Source organism: Colletes gigas, unplaced genomic scaffold, assembly GCF_013123115.1.
Source record: "Colletes gigas isolate AHSC1104 unplaced genomic scaffold, ASM1312311v1 Colletes_gigas_Sc00022, whole genome shotgun sequence".
In the NCBI taxonomy this organism is placed as follows: Eukaryota; Metazoa; Arthropoda; class Insecta; order Hymenoptera; family Colletidae; genus Colletes; species Colletes gigas.
The window spans coordinates 1,777,964-1,797,643 of NW_025106651.1; the positions used below are offsets into that span (position 1 = coordinate 1,777,964).

General features: G+C 38.3%; 2 protein-coding genes across 6 annotated transcripts; both read left to right on the forward strand.

Moving 5' to 3' along the window:
- Positions 1–253: 253 nt before the first annotated feature.
- On the forward strand, positions 254–6,741 carry LOC122401149 (phospholipid-transporting ATPase IF-like). The gene is made up of 19 exons (XM_043403109.1): positions 254–295; positions 998–1,102; positions 1,171–1,425; positions 1,765–1,917; positions 1,979–2,277; positions 2,355–2,569; positions 2,815–3,101; positions 3,214–3,393; positions 3,636–3,783; positions 4,041–4,183; positions 4,279–4,518; positions 4,626–4,768; positions 4,884–5,043; positions 5,118–5,426; positions 5,528–5,714; positions 5,798–5,943; positions 6,031–6,134; positions 6,271–6,496; positions 6,580–6,741. The coding sequence occupies exons 1-19, from the start codon at positions 254–256 to the stop codon at positions 6,637–6,639; spliced, it is 3,402 nt and encodes a 1,133-aa protein (XP_043259044.1). The 3' UTR covers positions 6,640–6,741.
- On the forward strand, positions 6,601–19,676 carry LOC122401187. 5 transcript variants are annotated; one of them, XM_043403158.1, is made up of 11 exons: positions 6,601–6,713; positions 15,148–15,301; positions 15,374–15,421; positions 15,515–15,699; positions 15,792–15,912; positions 15,996–16,524; positions 16,607–16,812; positions 16,898–17,135; positions 18,440–18,656; positions 18,737–18,864; positions 19,007–19,676. In XM_043403158.1, exons 2-11 carry the CDS (start codon positions 15,168–15,170, stop codon positions 19,103–19,105), a joined length of 1,905 nt encoding a protein of 634 aa, XP_043259093.1. In that variant the 5' UTR covers positions 6,601–6,713; positions 15,148–15,167; the 3' UTR covers positions 19,106–19,676. The 5 variants fall into 5 exon arrangements, with proteins under 5 accessions (XP_043259093.1, XP_043259098.1, XP_043259094.1 ...); XM_043403163.1 differs by having other exon boundaries at positions 18,737–18,909; positions 19,007–19,673; XM_043403159.1 differs by having other exon boundaries at positions 18,737–18,909; positions 18,983–19,098.
- The last annotated feature ends 4 nt before the right edge of the window (positions 19,677–19,680 follow it).

The following is a 19,680-nucleotide window of genomic DNA, read 5'->3' on the forward strand; positions in this document are numbered from 1 at the left end:
TTTCGTGTACAATTCGAACAAATTACGTTGAGTTTTCTTCGTACCAAGCGTCATGTCATCGTGACATTTGACTGCTCCGATGGTCGCGCTTGCGACGATCTTCCGATGACATTTAACAAGCGGGTGGCGCGTTGAAATTTCGATTCTGTCGCGGTGAGAAACAACTGAATCGATTCGTACCGGCGCAACTTTCCTCGCCTTTCGCGGTGCAACTCTGAAATAACGTTCGTACAGAATTCATTTTTGTACAGAAATGTTCGTGGCAGACGTCAGTAGCTTGACGCTGGGAGACAAGGTTCCTTAAACTGTCGTCTTTGGAGTAGAGAGGAAGTTACAATGAATCACGTCACGCAACCCTTGGACGATTTAATTAACCTCCCTTACATAGAATTGCAAAAGAACTTACAATCAATCGGAGCAAGGCTGCTGCGATTCTTTCGTAAAACTTTTCTGAAATCAAGACAACTGATCCGTGTACCGGTTCTACTGCGAACCGATTACATCTACTCCCTTGCAGTGCTCTTTTGGGAAGCAAGTTGGCAAAAGTTTATTACTCAATAACATTAACCCTTACGTTCTTTATTGATTAACATTTTTATTAAAATATGACAGACTGGCCACGAGTAGCCGCGTCCTTGACATCTTATCGTTAGTCTCGCTAATTGTACCACAGATGAAACACGTGATTTCCACTGAAGAGTTAACGTTAAACCGAGCATATTTTAAAAATTGCTTTGCCGAACCTCGTGTTTTATTGAAAACATTTCTTTTTATAAAATTCAATTTACTTTCGGTACGATAAAATTATTTAAAAATGTAAAAAAAAACCTTAATTCGACCCTAGAAACACATAGAGATTCTCTAAACTAACTAGACCTAATATCCATCTGTTTTTATAACATACGTAATTAACTTGTAGATAAAATCATGCAAAATGAAAATAATCGTTAATGCAATCTTGATAGTCTCTCGTATTAATTCATCTGTATGTTTATAGGGTAGCTCAACTTCCACATACACAGACCATAGGATTATAATTATCAGTCCGGACAATAATCCGTCGAAAACAGTATTTCCAACTAATCGTATCGTATCAAAGAGGGTATGTATAAATTATATTTGTCAACTCTAGTGTCTAAATTGCTTCAAACGAAACTATTTCTTTTATAGTATACGATCTGGAACTTTATACCGAAGAATCTCTTTGAACAGTTCAGACGAATTGCGAACATGTATTTTCTCATATCGGCATTGATATCTGCCATGATAGTGTCCCCTATTTCACCTTGGACTAGTGCTTTACCTTTGAGCTTCGTCGTATTCGTGACCGCGTGCAAACAAGGATACGAGGACTACCTTCGACACGTAGTGGACAAACGTATGAATCGGGCAATGGTCACCGTAATCCGTAATAAATGCTTACAGGTCAGTACACGCGCTTAAAATCGTTGTAAACCAATACATCCTTATCAGAATACTGTCTCAAAGCTGAAAATTGCAACATGGGCTCTACTTGTACGGCGATACGCGTGTTCCTGCCGCCATTTTGATACGCTATCAGTAGCATGTACCAACAACCTGTATCTTCACATTTTATTATTGCTATCGATTTATAATAACCCCTATCAATTATTCGCGACATATTCGTATCTTTATCTTTCCACTGTTTATTTTACTGCACTTCCATCTGTTGCGTTTCACCGCAGTTCTGCGTCACATTTATTTGCAACAAGTTTTGCAATAATCTTCGTTTTATGCGTACAGACCATTCACCGCCAACAAATAGTAGTTGGCGACCTGGTGAAGGTTGTTCGGGACGAGGACTTACCCTGCGATCTCTTGCTTCTCTCCAGCTCAGAAAACTCGGATCGTTGTTACGTCACCACATCCAATCTTGACGGTGAAACGAATTTAAAGGTAACGCGATTAACATAACACGAGGAAGGTGTGCAAATTTTGTTAATTGTTACTTGTTTAGACGTTAATGGTTCCGAAGGTGCTTTCGGACGTGTTAGAATCGCAAATAGTGTCCATGGAGGCCAGTGTCATCTGTCAACATCCTTCGTCCGATCTCTACAGCTTCCACGGCAAGCTGGAAATTAATAACGGCGAGAATGATCCAGCCAGCGGACATTTGACGATCGACAATCTATTGCTCCGAGGATCCAGACTGAAAGACACTGATCACATTATCGGGTGCGCGGTTTACACAGGCCAGGATACAAAACTGTCCCTTAATTCGAAGATCAGAAGCAACAAATTCTCCACCATCGAAAAGTAAGCGCTTTTTAACAAGCGAATACTTTCCCTGACGATATGGCGTTTTCATCCTCTAACGAAACTTACAATTACAGGAGCATCAATAAGTACATCATCGGATACATGATACTGCTTGTGATCGAAGTAATAGAATCTTGCATGATGAAAATTGTGATAGGCTCAACGGCGAACTGGAAATCCTACATCGGTACCAGTGACGATATTACCTTCTCCTCGCTGATCAATGACTTTTTTGGCTTCACGATCCTATATAACTACATTGTGCCCATATCGTTATATGTCACCATAGGTAAGAATTATTTCACACATCGTAAACTCTCCACTGTTTTCCCTCTTCGTACCTATTCCGGAATCTGTTGCACGATATCGAATTACTTCGCGCCTCGATCAGAATTCTTTAATTTCGCGAACGCTCGTATCGTTGAAAAAAGAAAAGGACGTAGCCACCGTAACCGCGACTCGAATGTAAAGAATTTAATCGTGTCTGAGAAAGAACGGCATTTGTCAAGCTACGATCAATTGTTCTCGTTACAGAATTACAAAAATTCCTCAGTTCGTTTTTCTTCAGCTGGGATATCGATATGTACGACCCAAGCACCGATCAACCTGCATTGGCTAACACGTCGGACTTGAACGAGGAACTCGGTCAGGTCGAGTACCTGTTCACTGACAAGACCGGTACGCTTACTGAAAATCTGATGGTGTTCAGACGTTGTTCGATCAACGGGAAAACATACATGGAAAAGGATTGCGACGGGTTTCTGTATCAGTTGCCTGCTAGCGGACGCGAAGAGGAAGCCAAGAAGCTAACGGCATGGGAGGTGAGCCAAACTTATACCTAAATAAGATCGATGATCTTGCAATTATAATTTGCTTTCCGTTAAATCAAAATCTAACGATTGAAAAAAATAAGTCTGATAATTCTGATTGCAGCCAAGCATCTGGCACTTCATGATAAGCATCTCTCTGTGCCACTCGGTTCAAATCACACCTCCGAGTCAAAAGCTAAGCGTCATTGCTAGACGCACAGAGTTTCGTGAGAGCTTCAGACAAAAGAAGATTCTGCAAGTGCACAGTTCCCTATTGATGGATCCGGATCTGCCGGAGTACCAGGTAGAAAGTCTCTGTTTTACATAAACAGCGTTGCGTAAACTCGCTGCGGTGCTTATTTTTATCTCCGATGTACGCCGATAAACAACAGCTGACGGTAGATTCGCGTGACAAATTTTACTAACGCGGTACGATGACGTTAGATATCCAGTTAAATAGGAATATCAATACTTTATTTGTGCCCAGTCTAGTTTAAGCGACGCTCGCGAGGTGCAAAGTAGCCGTAAAAATACATTATTTTACAGGCAACATCGGCAGACGAAAAGGCTTTGGTTGAAGCCAGCGCCAGATGCGGAATCGTTTTTCAAAATGCCACCAGCGACATAATAGAACTTAATGTTCGTGACACCTTGATGACCTTTAAAAAGCTAGAAGTTTTGGAATTCACTTCCGGTATGTATTCGAACGAACGACTTCCAGCCATACTGAACATCTTCCATAACTTTATTAGAAAATTTATAATATGACTAGTAATAGCGTCAATATCCTATGTATGCATTCGCTCTGTAATCTTCTTCTATCGTCAAAAAACTATTCGCACATGCTGATAAGTTTACACAAATTAATTTGTGTTTCGTAGACTGACCCAAGCAAGTCTTGACTTAAACGCCACTAAGTTTCACAAAATTAATTAACATTCCCTTCAACAGAACGTAAGAGAATGTCGATAATAGTGAAAGATAGTGCTGATGATTACTGGTTGTACTGCAAAGGAGCGGATTCTGCAATTCTGCCGCTAATAGTCTCGGGACTGACTAACGAAACCATCACTCACGTAGCCGATTTCTCCATGGTTCGTACATCAGCTTGCCACTAACTGACATCGTTTCTTTCTGACTTTGTCCTTTTTGCTAATTTAAACTCGATTAAAAAGAGCACGTCTTGCAGAGAGGATTTCGAACTCTGGTCATTGCATACAAGAAGATGGATCAGGCACAGTTCGAGGAACTGAGGCAGAAAGTGGAACAAGCCAGACAAGTAATTGGCATCGACCGAGCAGCGTACATGAAGAGAGCTTACAATCAGATGGAAAGCGGTCTCACTCTGCTAGGTGTGACTGCGGTCGAAGATCGCCTTCAGGAAGGCGTACAAGACACGCTTGAGTGTCTACGAGTCGCTGGCATTAAGGTTAAAGATTATATCATAATAGTTTCTTACTGTAATTTGAAATTAGACCGGGATCGGCTTCTTTTCTTTGATCCTTAACGACGGTTAAATTGATTGGCGATGTTTAGATATGGGTGTTGACCGGAGACAAAGCAGAAACCGCTGAGAATATAGCCTTCCTCTGTGGACAATTCAAAGAGGGTACCGAAATATTGAGATTGTTAGAAATATCCATCGACCAAACTTGCTTTCATCGTGTTATGGATTTTGAGTGGGTACAATTTGCTGCTCTTCCATATCGTAATTCGATATCTAATCGGTACTTCTATTGTAAGTGATGTAATATAGATACAACGTACCTTGACCACACTTTTTTTCAATTCCAGACGAAGGATAAAGCTCGAACCTTACAAACAATACGGACTGTTGGTCGATGGTAGTAGCATAGCAGTCGCATTGAGAACATGCTTGGAAGAATTTCGATTCGTGGGAATGGCCTGTGAGGCGGTAGTTTGTTGCCGGTTGACGCCTCTGCAAAAGAGCGAAGTTGGTTACATGTTTTTGCAAATAATTTTTACGTGTAATTTTATACACAATGACTCTTGATGGTTACTATGCAGATCGTGAGGATGGTTAAAGAAGAAAGGACTCAACCGCACACGGCTGCCATTGGCGACGGGGGTAACGATGTCGCGATGATACAGGAGGCGCACGTTGGAATTGGCATAATGGGTAAAGAAGGCCGCCAAGCGACCATGAGTTCCGATTTCGCGATAGCGAAATTTAGATTTTTGAAGAAGGCATTACTGGTGCACGGACACTGGTTTTACATGCGAATCAGCACTTTGACGTTGTATTTCTTTTACAAGAACATTCTGTTCATAACGCCACAAGTGCTGTTTGGCTTTCACAGCGGTTTTTCTGGCCAGGTGGGAACCCAATCTGCAAACAAATATCATAAAAATTATTTCTCAGCTCTTCAGTATTAATTTCATAATCTTTTCAAGTTCATTCAATAATGTATTTACAGGCATTTTACGACGGTATGTTTTTAATGCTTTACAATGTACTATTTACGTCTCTACCAATACTGACGTACGGATTGTTTGAGCAAGATTATAGCGCTAATACGCTGCTGCATTATCCCTATATGTATAAAATGTATAAAAGAAATTATTTATTGTCGGGGAAACAGTTCTTTATATGGACATTACTAGGTGAACAAAATAATTGTTGATTTGAGTGAAGTAAATTCAATACGAACTTATCATTACTGAATATTATTTATACCTCTCTTCAGGTTTCTGGCATACCTCAGTCATATATAGTATGACGTACTATTGCATACAGACCAATCCTATTGCTTTGTACAATAATACACCGGTAGACCAATGGACGTTCAGTACATATGTTATTCATTTAGTTACAATAGTAGCCAATGTACAGGTAAACGAATGATTAAGATTAAAATTCCAACATCCAGGATTACAGACACGACCTAAAGAAAACGTATCAGTCTATTATAATTTTCAGATACTATTTCGCAGTTCGTATTTAACGAAGCCGTTCCTGTTAGCAGTGGTATTATCACAATTAGCGTTTTGCGCATTCGCGATTGGATATTCATTCGTGAACAAGTAAGCAGTAAAAATAAGACAAAACGTAAAAAACTTTTGTAAAAAAAAAGAATACTATTGACACCTGCCAGCTTAAATCGCATCAGCCGTGAGGTATCGAGTTCTTTGCTAAAAAAGATTTTATTTCTAATTTCAGAAGGTACGATGGCGACATGCTAATGATCTACCCGATGATATTATCATCGATGACCTTCTGGTTGATGACCATAGTTATTGTCATCCTTTGTCTACTTCCCGATTGTTTAATTCTCAGATACAACAGATACAGATCTGCTCGTGTAGCGAGACGAAACGAGGAACATCCACGTCATGTTATCGTCAACGCTAACAATACCAGAGAAACTATACCGTTGCAAATACGGGTAATTTATCAAATATATACGATATAATTCAGTACGGTATGATTCAGTCGAATATCACGTTTCTATTTATTATTGGTTTACAGAATCGAAGCTTCTTCCGTATAGTGCCATGGGTGGGCATCATGCGAAGGAAGACTGTGTAAAATATAATCATAAGGAATAGATTTCGTTGTGTCATTATCAAGTTAGCAAATCATACCACGTCACGTCCGAAACTGTAAGTCGTCCATTGATTCATACACCGATCAACCTTTGTAAATATATTTATTTTTGCGTTTCCATTTATTACGACGCATGGAATAAAATATGGGATTTATCAATCGCAGTTTGAATCAGTCTGTACGAACAAATCGCAAGGCTACGAGGCCCTAAATACGTTCTATAGTTTCTTAATGGGAAAAGTAATCCCTTTTACGTCGGGGATATGTATAAAATTTTAGGAACGTGTTATGTAGTAAAAAAATTCATATGCATTTTTTTAACGATTGTCCTATTAGATCTTATTTACCGAGAAAGGAAATATTTAAACGCTTTTCGTAACTGTCGTTTCGCATTCGTAACTCGTCATCAAATACGATAAGGAAAACAATTCATGTTTTGAATGTAATTAATGATAATACATTTTTTATTATAAATAAGATACATTTCATTACAAGAATAATGCTTTCAATTAATTTTTTTCTAAAAAAACTAAAAATAAACTGCTGCTATACTAATCACGGCACTACGCAAAGCGCCAAAATGTCGTGTCTCGATAACTAAGGCCCAATTGCACAAACTAATTTCTTATTTAAAATATTTTAATATTCGCTGTCTATTATCTAGAAATTTTATATCTACATTTGCGTTGTTGAGGTCCGTGTTGAAGAAATTAGTACTCGTGGGTTGAAATATGAATATACAATATTATATATTTCACTCGAACAATCGGCGGAAGTTAAAACGAGTTTGACAGCGAGACAGTCAAGAATGTAATGCTGCTTCTTGCATACTTTCTAAATACTATATACTAAAGCTAAAGAAAGGGAAAACGGCATGGTATGACGAACCTAGATGGACTCTACCTTTGTTGACAAAATGAGCAAGGGCTTGCCATCTAGGTGACTAAGCAGCGATGAGCCAAAGTATACATTGATAAGGCGGTTGGTCATCCAACAGCGTACTTGTAACCCCACCATAACGGGATAAGATAAATACAGTCGAATATACAACACATATTGTATGTATACCATACGTAGTGTATACGTGGCTGTTCAGTTCATTACAATTGTTCCGACCGATGCGGAACACCTTTCGCGATGATTCTCGAAGGTCCGTTTATGACACGGACGGGAGTGTTAGTTTATTTCGCGTTTAATGACCAAGAATATTTTAGAGTTTATTTTTCTATTACCGGCAATCCCATTTTCGCGATAGTAAAGTTTATTTCAGTCACTTCGAGTTTTTCCATTTATTTTAGCCTTTAGAATTTCGTTTCGTTTAATAACCGACCGAATCATAAACCTGGAGCGGCCGAAGGGTCGGCCGAACCATGTGCGTAACGGTTGTTGCCGGGCACGGTCAACCTGGAGGCATCCTTGGCTGCATCGCTGGGCCTTCGAGAGCACCCCCATGCGTCCCATTGCCCTCACCCCCCGCTCTATCGGGGTTGGCAAAGGGGCGTAAACCTTAGTGAGAATCGTAGTCTAAGATCCTGATTAGGGAAAAAGACGACCAATCCACTCGCGTGGAAAATCTTCGAGGTTTCGTGCGCGGACCCCGAACACTCTCGAATCAGACTAAACCACACTCGCAAAGAAGACACATCACCCATAGTCTCAATAAATAGTCGTGCTCACCAGAGCTTATACAAAGCAAAAGTTACAGTCCACACACATCTTTTGATAGGACTTCAGAATTCGCTGAAGACTCCTCCGCGTCGTTTAATCGTCGCTAAAATAATTGTCGACGCTGCGACGCATAAACATTTTTGGTCCTTCGAGCCGGATAGTGGTTCCGGCTACAATATACAATATCGCGCTTGAGTTGGACAGTGGTTCCAGCTATTATACAATATTGTACTCCATTTGGGGAGACATTGGGCAAAGACCAGTGGAAGCTAAGCCAGGAAGCAGATTCAGAAGGCGAATTCACGAGAAACCAACGAGCCAACGACGTTCCTGCACGAACGACAGCAGCCAAGCGAAGCAGTGAGCGGTAGTTGGAGAATCATTCGACGACGGTGATCAATCGTCATACAAGAAGCAGAAGGAGTGCATCAGCATCCTATCAGCAGCTGAGCAGTATCGCATCTAGCGTCCAGAGACGGCAGTATCGCAATAATCTGTATCGGTGAGTGCTAACGATTCACTTTCCAATTAATCTATCCCATCCACGTGTTTCGATCTCGACAATATGACACCCTCGTTAGAATCTGCTGACCTTAAAGCATTGAGAAGGCGTCGCGCCGCGGTTAAGGCCCAACTAACGCGTTTAAAGTCATTCCTCGCAGAGCAGCGCGAAATCTCGATCGCTGTATTGGAAATTCGCCAGTCCAAATTAGAGCAAATATTCAATGCCTTTTCGGAAGTGCAAGTAGCTATTGAAATAGCAGACGAAGAATCTGACCATACGCCGGAATGGGAGTCGTTCGAAGAATATTATTATAGTGCCGCGGAAACAATCAGCGAGCGGTTGAAAGAACAACGCGGAATTAGCGGAACCGTGTCCGCAAATCGAGTAGTAGAATCGCCAAATACAGTTAGACAAACTAGTTCACTTTTACGCAAGATAGAAATTAAGCCATTCGACGGCAATCCCGTAGAGTGGCATAGTTTTCATGACACCTTTAAATCCCTAGTGCACGATAATGACGAGTTGATCGGTGTGCAGAAGTTTCACTTATTAAAAAATGCTCTTCGTGGGGAGGCTATCGCAGTAATTGAAGCATTGAACGCGACAGAAGGAAACTATTTGGTGGCTTGGGATTTGTTATGCAAGCGATGCAACAAACCCAGAAAAATTATAAACGCACACTTGCGATTGTTGATCGATCTTCCGGAGATCACTCGAGACACACCCGGGAACCTCGGACAGTTAGCAGAGAAGGCTCAAGTACACGTAAACGCATTAAAGGCCATAAATCAACCCACCGAGCATTGGGATGCATTTTTAATACATATCGTGTCTAGTAAACTAGATAAGAATACTCGCCGCGCGTGGGAGCGTACATTAGAAGATGAGGAAATTCCCAAGTTTAAACAGTTCTTAGATTTTATCAATAAATATGCGCGCGGGGATGATCTTGGAGCGGATATCTTAAATTCTTCTAAGACAAACAACACTCATGATAGGTTGCGCCCCAAGACTCAGGTTCGCAATCATTCGTACATATCAACGAACGAGCGACAGCAAAATTGTGTAATGTGCAAGGGGGAACACCCAATTTATTCATGTACCCGGTTTCTGCAATTGTCCGCTCGCGATCGTTTAAACATAGTTAAGAAGGCGAGACTTTGCATAAATTGTTTACGTCCGAACCATGTCGTGATTAATTGCCGATTAGGAAATTGTCGTAAATGCGACAAGAAGCATCATACGTTGCTTCACTTTCCGACCGAAACACCAGTCGGGACGAGCCAAATCTTATCCACCCCATCAACATCCGCGGAAGGCATTAAGACCACCTTGACCGCGTCGTTCGATTCGGAAGTATTGCTCGGCACCGCTAGAATCACGATTTTAGACAAGCACCATAAGGAGCACGCGTGTCGCGTATTATTAGATAGTGGCTCGCAAACCCACTTTATTACGCATAAACTCGCGGAAAGGCTGCAATTGAAGCAGAAAAACATAGATCTGTCGTTTTCCGGTTTAGGGCAACTCAATACAAATGCGAAGTATTTAGTTCAATCCACGATAAAATCGCAAACTAGCCCATTTAATGCAGAGGTAACATTTATTGCCTTACCTTCGATTACGGGGAGGTTGCCGTTGCGCCAGGTCAACCTGAGCGATTTCCATATACCGAGGCACGTACAATTGGCAGACCCAGAGTTTCACAAACCAGGGGAGATAGATGCACTTATTGGTAGTGCGTTGTTTTACAAATTATTAGAAACGGGTCAGATTAAACTACATAGACCCTCCGTCATATTGCAAAATACGCAAGTAGGTTGGATAGTTACCGGCGAGGTAAATAATCAGATAATCAGCAAACAAGGTAGAGCAAGTCAAGTGTGTCATGTGGCTACGTCTCTTGATGCCGAAATTAGTAGATTTTGGACAATCGAAGAACTTCCGGAGAAAACTTTCTTGTCCGCGGAAGAAAAGGAGTGCGAGAATCACTTTAGAGAAAACACAACACGTAACGAACGCGGACGATATATAGTTAGGTTACCGTTCAATCAAAACCGGGATCTTCTCGGCAACTCGAAGATAATGGCTTTAAAACGATTTTATAGCTTAGAGCGCAAGCTCCAGTCGAACTTAGAGTTAAAAACACAGTATACAGAATTTTTACGCGAATATTTAGAATTAGAAGCATTCCCATCCGAGATAGAAAATTTAAAGAAAGGCAAGAGTATTTCGAAAAAAAGTAAACTAGTTAGCTTAAACCCATTCATCGACGAGAATGGGATTATAAGAGTCGGTAGCAGGTTAGAACACGCCCTGCTCAGGTACGAACAGAAGTACCCCATAATATTACCGCACAGACACCATATTACCGAACTCATAATTAGACAGGTACACATGAGACAATTCCATTCCGGGATGCAAGCCACCCTACAAACAATACGATTGAAGTATTGGCCTATATCTGGCAAGAGCATTGTCAAACAAGTATTACATAAATGCATTCGCTGTTGCAAATACAACCCCAAGACACCACAATACCTAATGGGGAATTTACCCAAAAATAGAGTTACGTATACACGCCCATTTGAAGCCGTAGGAATCGATTACTGCGGACCCTTTCTTATTAAAGAGAAGAAATTTAGGAATCAAACAAAATTGAAATGTTACGTGGTCGTTTTTGTTTGTTTCGTAACAAAAGCAATACACTTAGAACTAGCCACCGATTTAACGACAGAATCGTGTCTTGGAGCACTTAAACGATTCCTTGCGAGAAGAGGAAAACCGCGTCATATTTATTCCGACAACGGCACTAATTTTGTAGGCGCGAAAAATGAAATTAGACAGACGCTTGACGTCTTACGGGCTAATGAATATAAAGACAAGATGCAGCAGTTCCTAACACAAGAAAACATTGAATGGCATCTGTCTCCTCCGCGCTCTCCGCATTTCGGCGGACTTTGGGAGGCTGCAGTACGGTCGTTCAAAAGGCATTTGTACAAAACAATTGGTGACGCTATGTTCACGTACGAGGTATTCTATACGCTAATCGTTGAGATCGAAGCAATTTTAAATTCTCGTCCTTTGACACCTATATCCTCTGATCCCAACGATCTCCTAGCCCTATCGCCCAGCCATTTCCTTATAGGTGAGTCATTAGTGAGCCTACCGGAATACAATTTTGCTGATACGCCAATCAACAAGCTGTCACTCTGGCAGCATATCCAGAAAATCAAACTCCATTTTTGGAGAAGGTGGCAAACCGAATACTTGCAGGAGCTGCACACCAGGAGCAGATGGCACCTTGGAGACGGAGTAAACCTTAAAGAAGGAACTCTGGTGACCATCCGAGATGACAACTGCCAACCCTTGCAATGGCAAATGGGACGGATAATTGCGTTACACCCAGGCGAAGATGGCGTGGTTCGCGTGGTCACCATCCAGACCCCGCACGGCACGTATAAACGTGCCTTGAAGAAGGTGGCACCGTTACCAATCGAAACTAACACCTAGTTCGTCGTTATATGTATCATATGTATTATTTATGTACAGTTGTAGGATAATTAGGATTAAGAGCCTCACACTTCACACCCTCTCACACATTTACCCAGGTATATAACACATTTTCATTTGTATATTTCTGACTATCTTGTAGTTATATTGTAATGTTAGGTATATCTTGTATCGTGCGCCACAGTTAGGTTTATTGTATATCCAGACATACTTCAGTCGTTTTGCATAACACAACATATCACAAGTTAGAGAATAGGCATAGTATCCCGCCCCCGCGTAATAGTAATACAACACTACGTTAGAAGTTGATCGATTGCATCGATCAACGGGGGGGAGTATGTTCCGACCGATGCGGAACACCTTTCGCGATGATTCTCGAAGGTCCGTTTATGACACGGACGGGAGTGTTAGTTTATTTCGCGTTTAATGACCAAGAATATTTTAGAGTTTATTTTTCTATTACCGGCAATCCCATTTTCGCGATAGTAAAGTTTATTTCAGTCACTTCGAGTTTTTCCATTTATTTTAGCCTTTAGAATTTCGTTTCGTTTAATAACCGACCGAATCATAAACCTGGAGCGGCCGAAGGGTCGGCCGAACCATGTGCGTAACGGTTGTTGCCGGGCACGGTCAACCTGGAGGCATCCTTGGCTGCATCGCTGGGCCTTCGAGAGCACCCCCATGCGTCCCATTGCCCTCACCCCCCGCTCTATCGGGGTTGGCAAAGGGGCGTAAACCTTAGTGAGAATCGTAGTCTAAGATCCTGATTAGGGAAAAAGACGACCAATCCACTCGCGTGGAAAATCTTCGAGGTTTCGTGCGCGGACCCCGAACACTCTCGAATCAGACTAAACCACACTCGCAAAGAAGACACATCACCCATAGTCTCAATAAATAGTCGTGCTCACCAGAGCTTATACAAAGCAAAAGTTACAGTCCACACACATCTTTTGATAGGACTTCAGAATTCGCTGAAGACTCCTCCGCGTCGTTTAATCGTCGCTAAAATAATTGTCGACGCTGCGACGCATAAACAACAATTATAATCGACAGTAGACGTCCATGTGAGTGAATCAAACGTAATAATTAAAATATTTTTGTATGTTCCCGTAATTTATTATATTTTTAGTGGTATATTTATTGCGACGAAATTGTCACGTCTAGCTTTCGCTTTGAAGTGAAGTCTCTGTTTCCGTTAGGAAACGTACTTAAAAGAATTTTTCTTACGATACTGAAAGAGAAATCGATCGGAATTCTGAATATCCGTTCCGATAAAACACTGATTTGTAAATGTGAAACTTGAGTAGTGATAATACTACGCCCCCTGCGCCGATATAGAAGGTGTCATGCGCGTAATGTTATTTACATCGAGAGTTGCTTACATCGAGACTATTAACCCCTTGCCCTACGAAAGGTCCAACAACGTGGGCCCAAAACGTAGACAAAACTGTCACGAATTGTCATTTTATTTAAAATATTGGAGGAAGGAGTAAATTCTACTTTTCACATGAATACAAGATAGACTCTTTCGTTAGTCCTTGATCAAATATGTTGTGTATGTGTGAGTGTATTTTGTATGTACTTGTGCAAGCAGTACGTTAGTTTACTCATTTGTAAATGATTATTATAAATATTAACAGAAGTCTGTGAAAATTCAGATAAAAAGCCAATTTCTCGCATGCCATACATATCTTAACAATCTTGTTATTTCTTCTATTATATTGGAACTCGCGTGCTTAACTTTCATCGATCTTACTTAATCTTATTTATCAAGCTTACGTTTATCAATCATTTCTTACACAAATAGCTACACGAAGGCCAAATACAAAGAAAAAAGTTTTATTTTATTGTAATGTATTTTATTTTTAACCTCCTCAGGAACGATTTTTTTTTTCTTTTTTTGGGTCTATTTATTATTGACAGTAACTATAATTATATAAAAAAAAAAACTAAACGTCCACATATGTGGCCAAGGGCGTGAAGAGGTTAATTGTATTTTAAAAAGTCTAGAAATGTAACAAAATAAGGGTATGCGTCCTCGTATTTTGTGACTAAACTATACGTATTTTGTACTTTGTAAGAAACATAATTTTATAATAAAAACTTATCGAACGCGATATACATACATATGTTTACATGAGAACAGTGCCGAATCCAAAGAATTTTTACTATAGGTAGCCGAACACCCTGTATATGCGTATATAAGAAAAAACGGATGCGTTGCACATTTATGAAAGTTACGTTTTCCTCGAATATCGCGCTCCTTCGAAGCCATGCCTGTGATTGCAAACCAGAATGCTATTTCATGCACTGATATGTATATAATATGTACATACTAATATTTGACAGAATCGACCTAGGTACGAAGCAACGAGGGTGAAACGAATCAACTGTCGGTCGAAGTAGCTGCAGTTGACGGACGTGTATGATGCACCGAATAATGCATTTAACAGAAAAGAACTTCTGTCCGCGCGTGAATTAGTGGAACATTTCGAAAAAAAACTCGTATAGTAGTTATTAAATGTTTCCTGCGTGCAGTCGTTATTAAACATCACATAACGTTATTTATGGCTCCTAAAAAGTCGATTGAAAAAACGTCAGAACGACTAACTGATTAAAGTACATAGTGTTGTTTGTACGGTTTATAGATTTTTCATACGATAAACGAATGATTATCAAACGTTGAAATAAATGCTTGTACAGTGAATTGATAAATAAATATTATAAATATTCAATGATTGGTAAGGACACTTTTAAAACCAGAAAAGTGAAATATTATGTACAATGTCCTTATTATTTTACAGAAATGGTACTCTGAATAAAAATGAAGTTTCTCTCATGTTATTTTCGACGTTTTATTATAACAGTATTACTAATTACACTGCTATTCTGCATTGTCCAAGTCTTTAGATCAGAACTGGATTTCACCAACAATGATCTATCCAATTTGGATAAATTGTAAGGGATGTTTTAATTCTCTTGTGGTCTAAAATGTTGTCAGTTCTATTACAATGATTCTTGTTATTTCAGAATACATATATCTCAGTTAATCAAAGAGTCGGAACAAACTTATGTTGGGTATATAATTTCATTTAGTAATATAAGAATATTGGACTGTACAATTTTATGTATATTTGAATTATTAAAGATTAAAGAGGTTTCTATTTCTAGAGATGGAGTTGTAGCTTGTAAGCTGCCCCAGTTAAATGTCTCTAATCCAGAGATTACAAAATTCTTACATGCTGTTCCACCACTAGTATGTACACCTGAAGATTGGGTTATACTCCGTGGTTCAAGACTTGTTATTAGCAAAAGAGCAAAAAAAAAATATGGCTCGATATCTTGTTCTTTCAGTGGTAAGTTATGTAAAATTTGTAAAAATATATTGTTGCATTTATTCATGTCATTATTCTTATTGCATGCACTTAATTTAGCTTTTTTCTTACAGAAATTCTTAGAAACGATGACTCCAATATATCATTTTTGCCTCCAGTTGAGTCTGATGACTCTTATATCCTCAGGCATAGTGATTTTGTTGATGTCAAATGCAAATCAAAAAATGGGGAAGAGTAAGTAGAATGATTATGAAGTTTTCAATGTAACAATTTACATATTAAGATTCTTGACAATAATATCAATAATCATTTTTTAGATGGCACAGTATTATGGCAGGAGTTAAGGATGATCCTCAGATAAAAGAGAAAAATAAATGGGAAAATGTCCCAAACAATGCTCTTAAGTTAAATGTACTTATGTTTGGTTTTGATTCACTGTCGCGAAATACATTCATACGCAAATTACCAAAGACATATCAGTATTTAAAGGAATATTTAGGTGCTTTAGTTTTAGAAGGATATAATATAGTAGGCGATGGGACACCACAAGCACTCATTCCTATTCTAACTGGAAAGATTGAACTTGAATTGCCAGATACTAGAAAGCGAATGGGACAAAAAGCAAATTATGTTAATATTTATCCATTAATATGGAATCAATATAAAAAAAACGGCTATATAACAGGATTCATGGAAGATGTACACCATATTGGAACCTTTACATATCGTCTAAAGGGCTTTAAGGAACAACCAACTGATCATTATATGAGAACATACTATTTAGCTGCAACCCCATACTTTAGATACTATAATAAATTTTGTGTTGGAAGCATTCCACGACACATGGTATGACTGAATTCTTGTTTATAATAGTTAGTAAAATACAAATATTAGATTGTAAAATTATATATCATAATTATTCTCATAGGTGATGTTGAATTACATTAAGGAAATTTTTAATGTTTACAAACACCAACCGAAATTCCTATTTGGATTTCATGGGGAACTTTCACACGATTCCTACAATGATATAGGTGTGGTTGATGAAGACTTGCATACTTGGATTAAAGACTTGCATGAATTTGGTCACTTAAATGATACAGTATTAATATTGATGAGCGACCATGGGCACAGGTTCGTGTTCCAGGAACATGTGCAATGAAATTTTTGTATAAAATTAAATGTAAGTTATAAATTAATGATAAATTTGATTTTATAGGTTTGCAGAAATTCGTAATACTCTACAAGGTAAACAAGAGGAAAGATTGCCATTTTTTTCCTTTACTTTTCCACCTTGGTTTAAAAAAGCTTATCCACAAGCCTATGGAAACTTTTTGCACAATACACATTACCTATCAACACCGTTTGATGTGCACAAAACATTAGAAAGTATATTAAATTTTGAAACTCCGAAAGATGGGGATCGACATCAAAGAGCTATTAGTTTATTTGATAAGGTAAGCGTATCCTCATACAGGGTGTTCGGCCACCCCTGGGAAAAAATTTTAATGGGAGATTCTAGAGGCCAAAATAAGACGAAAATCAAGAATATCAATTTGTTGCTTGAGGCTTCGTTAAAAAGTTATAGAAATATTTCCGGCCACACAGTATAGTTCAGCGAAATTAAAAAATTTCAAATCGTTCTGGAAAAATTATTTTCGGTTGCGGAGGCCAATTGTAATAATTTTTGGTGAATACACATACCCTCGAAATCCTACACACTTCGAAGAAAAAAATTCTTTTCCGAAAATTTAATGTGAGGTTAGAAAAGTGTTGCCATAAAATTTCATGCGTATATTTAAAACGTCATAACTTCTGAACGGATTAGAGGATTTTAGTGTTTCAAAATGCAAACAACGCGTATTTTGGTGAAGAATATGTAGAAATTTTAAGACTCATCGGAAAGTTGTTCCTTAATCACGTAAAGTTAGAAAAAACCCATAAAAATGGTCCAATTTTCAAACGATCATAACTCCTACAATAGTCACTCGATTTCACTGAAATTTAGTCTAGACCTAGAGCTCATGGATACCTACAAAAAAGTATTGAACAACTTCTCTGTACTGCGTCAAATAAAGTTATTAAAAATCAAAAACGAATTTTTAAGAAAAATCGACAGGGTCGATAGGTACGGAAATTTTTCGGGCGAAATTGAAAAATTTCAAATCGTTCTGGAAAAATTATTTATAGTTGTAGGGGTCAATTACAAGCATTTTTGGTCAACAGACATATCCTCGAAATATTATTCAGTTTCGAGAAAAAAATTCGACTAGGTGGACAAATGTTTTCGACAAAATTAACAAATTTCAAATCGTGTTGGAAAATTTATTTTTGGTTGTCGGGGTCAATTGCAATCATTTTTGGTGAGTACACATACGCCCAAAATCCTACGTACTTTCGACAAAAAAATTCTTTACTGAAAATATACTGTGTGGCTAAAAATGTTTCCCTGAAATTTCATGCGTATGTTTAAAAAATCATAACTTCTAGACGAATTTAAGGATTTTAATGATTTTAAATGCAAGCAACACCTCTAGAGCCCCATAAAAATGGGCCGAAAAAATACATTGGATGTAATGTTTATCTAGTCGTATATCTCGTCTGCGGTGAGAACTATTATCGCGTGCATGCAGCTGTTTGCTAATTGCCGTTCTGTGTACATAAGAATTTTAATTTTAACACAGCAAAGGTTTGACTGTTAGTAAAGGTGCACACAGTAATTATAAGAATAGACAAATAATTATATTACAAAATAATACAGGTACCATTAGAGAGGACATGTGCAGATGCATTCATAGAACCACATTGGTGTGCTTGCCTTAGTTGGCAAGAAATTTCAATTGATGACGATATCGTAATTGCTGCAGCCAAATATTTTGTTCATTTTCTTAATATTTATACGGAAGACCATCGTGACATATGTAAAGATTTACAATTAAAAGAAATATTGTGGGCTGCTAAACTTATACCTAATAAAGGTGTTGTGAATAATTTTGGTTTTTTAATTTTGTAATTTATGTTTGTTTAAGATTAATAAAGATTCATAAAATGTTCATAGGTTTATTGAAATTTCAAAAATCTGGAGATCAAGATGGATTCATAGGAGATTTTAGTGCAAAAACAAAAATTGCAACTGAAACTTATCAATTGAAAGTAAAAACAAAACCAGGAGATGCATTATTTGAAGTAAGCATTACTTATGATATAAGGAAGAATATATATTCAACCAAAGTAAGTTTTTTAGTAAAAATATTCTACTAATGCAATACAAATTTTACAAACTCATGCTTGATATATGTAAAAGTATATAAAATCTGTTGGATTTTAGATTTCAGATGTTAGTAGAATTAACATGTATGGATCTCAAGCAAGATGCGTGGAAAATTTTTTATTTCATTTACGAAAATATTGTTATTGCAGAGATTAAAGAAGAAATGTTTAATTATAGTTAATTAGTCTTAAAGTATACTTTAGTTACTATATAATTCGGTAAAACTACTTATAATTGAACAAATTTAAAAATCACATTCATTATGAAACAAAGTAATGAAATTATTAGTTTTATTCTTTATAAGAATGTAGTAAGTCCTACAAATGTTACCGCACAGTTTACCTCACTATGTACAATGTTAAGTTGCCAAATTGATAGGATAACTAAATACAGTAGTGCCCACATAAGTGACCACGCACAGGACCAGCGACGGTCATTTATGTGGGCATAGTTGCTTCTCAAAATTCAACGGAGATAAAGAAAGAGGATAAGTGCGAGTGAGATACAATAACTGGCGCCCGAAACCATACATACAATGTATGTATCGATAACGACCGGCGTCAAGTTACAAGCTTCTAAGAATTGGTGGGGATAACCGCGGTTATTTAAGTGGGCAAAAATGCGGTCACTTATGTGGGCACTACTGTATTTAATGTAAATAGTGCACAATCTATTACTATTAATACATAATTGAGCTATTTCAATGTTTATATAATAAATCAATTTTATTG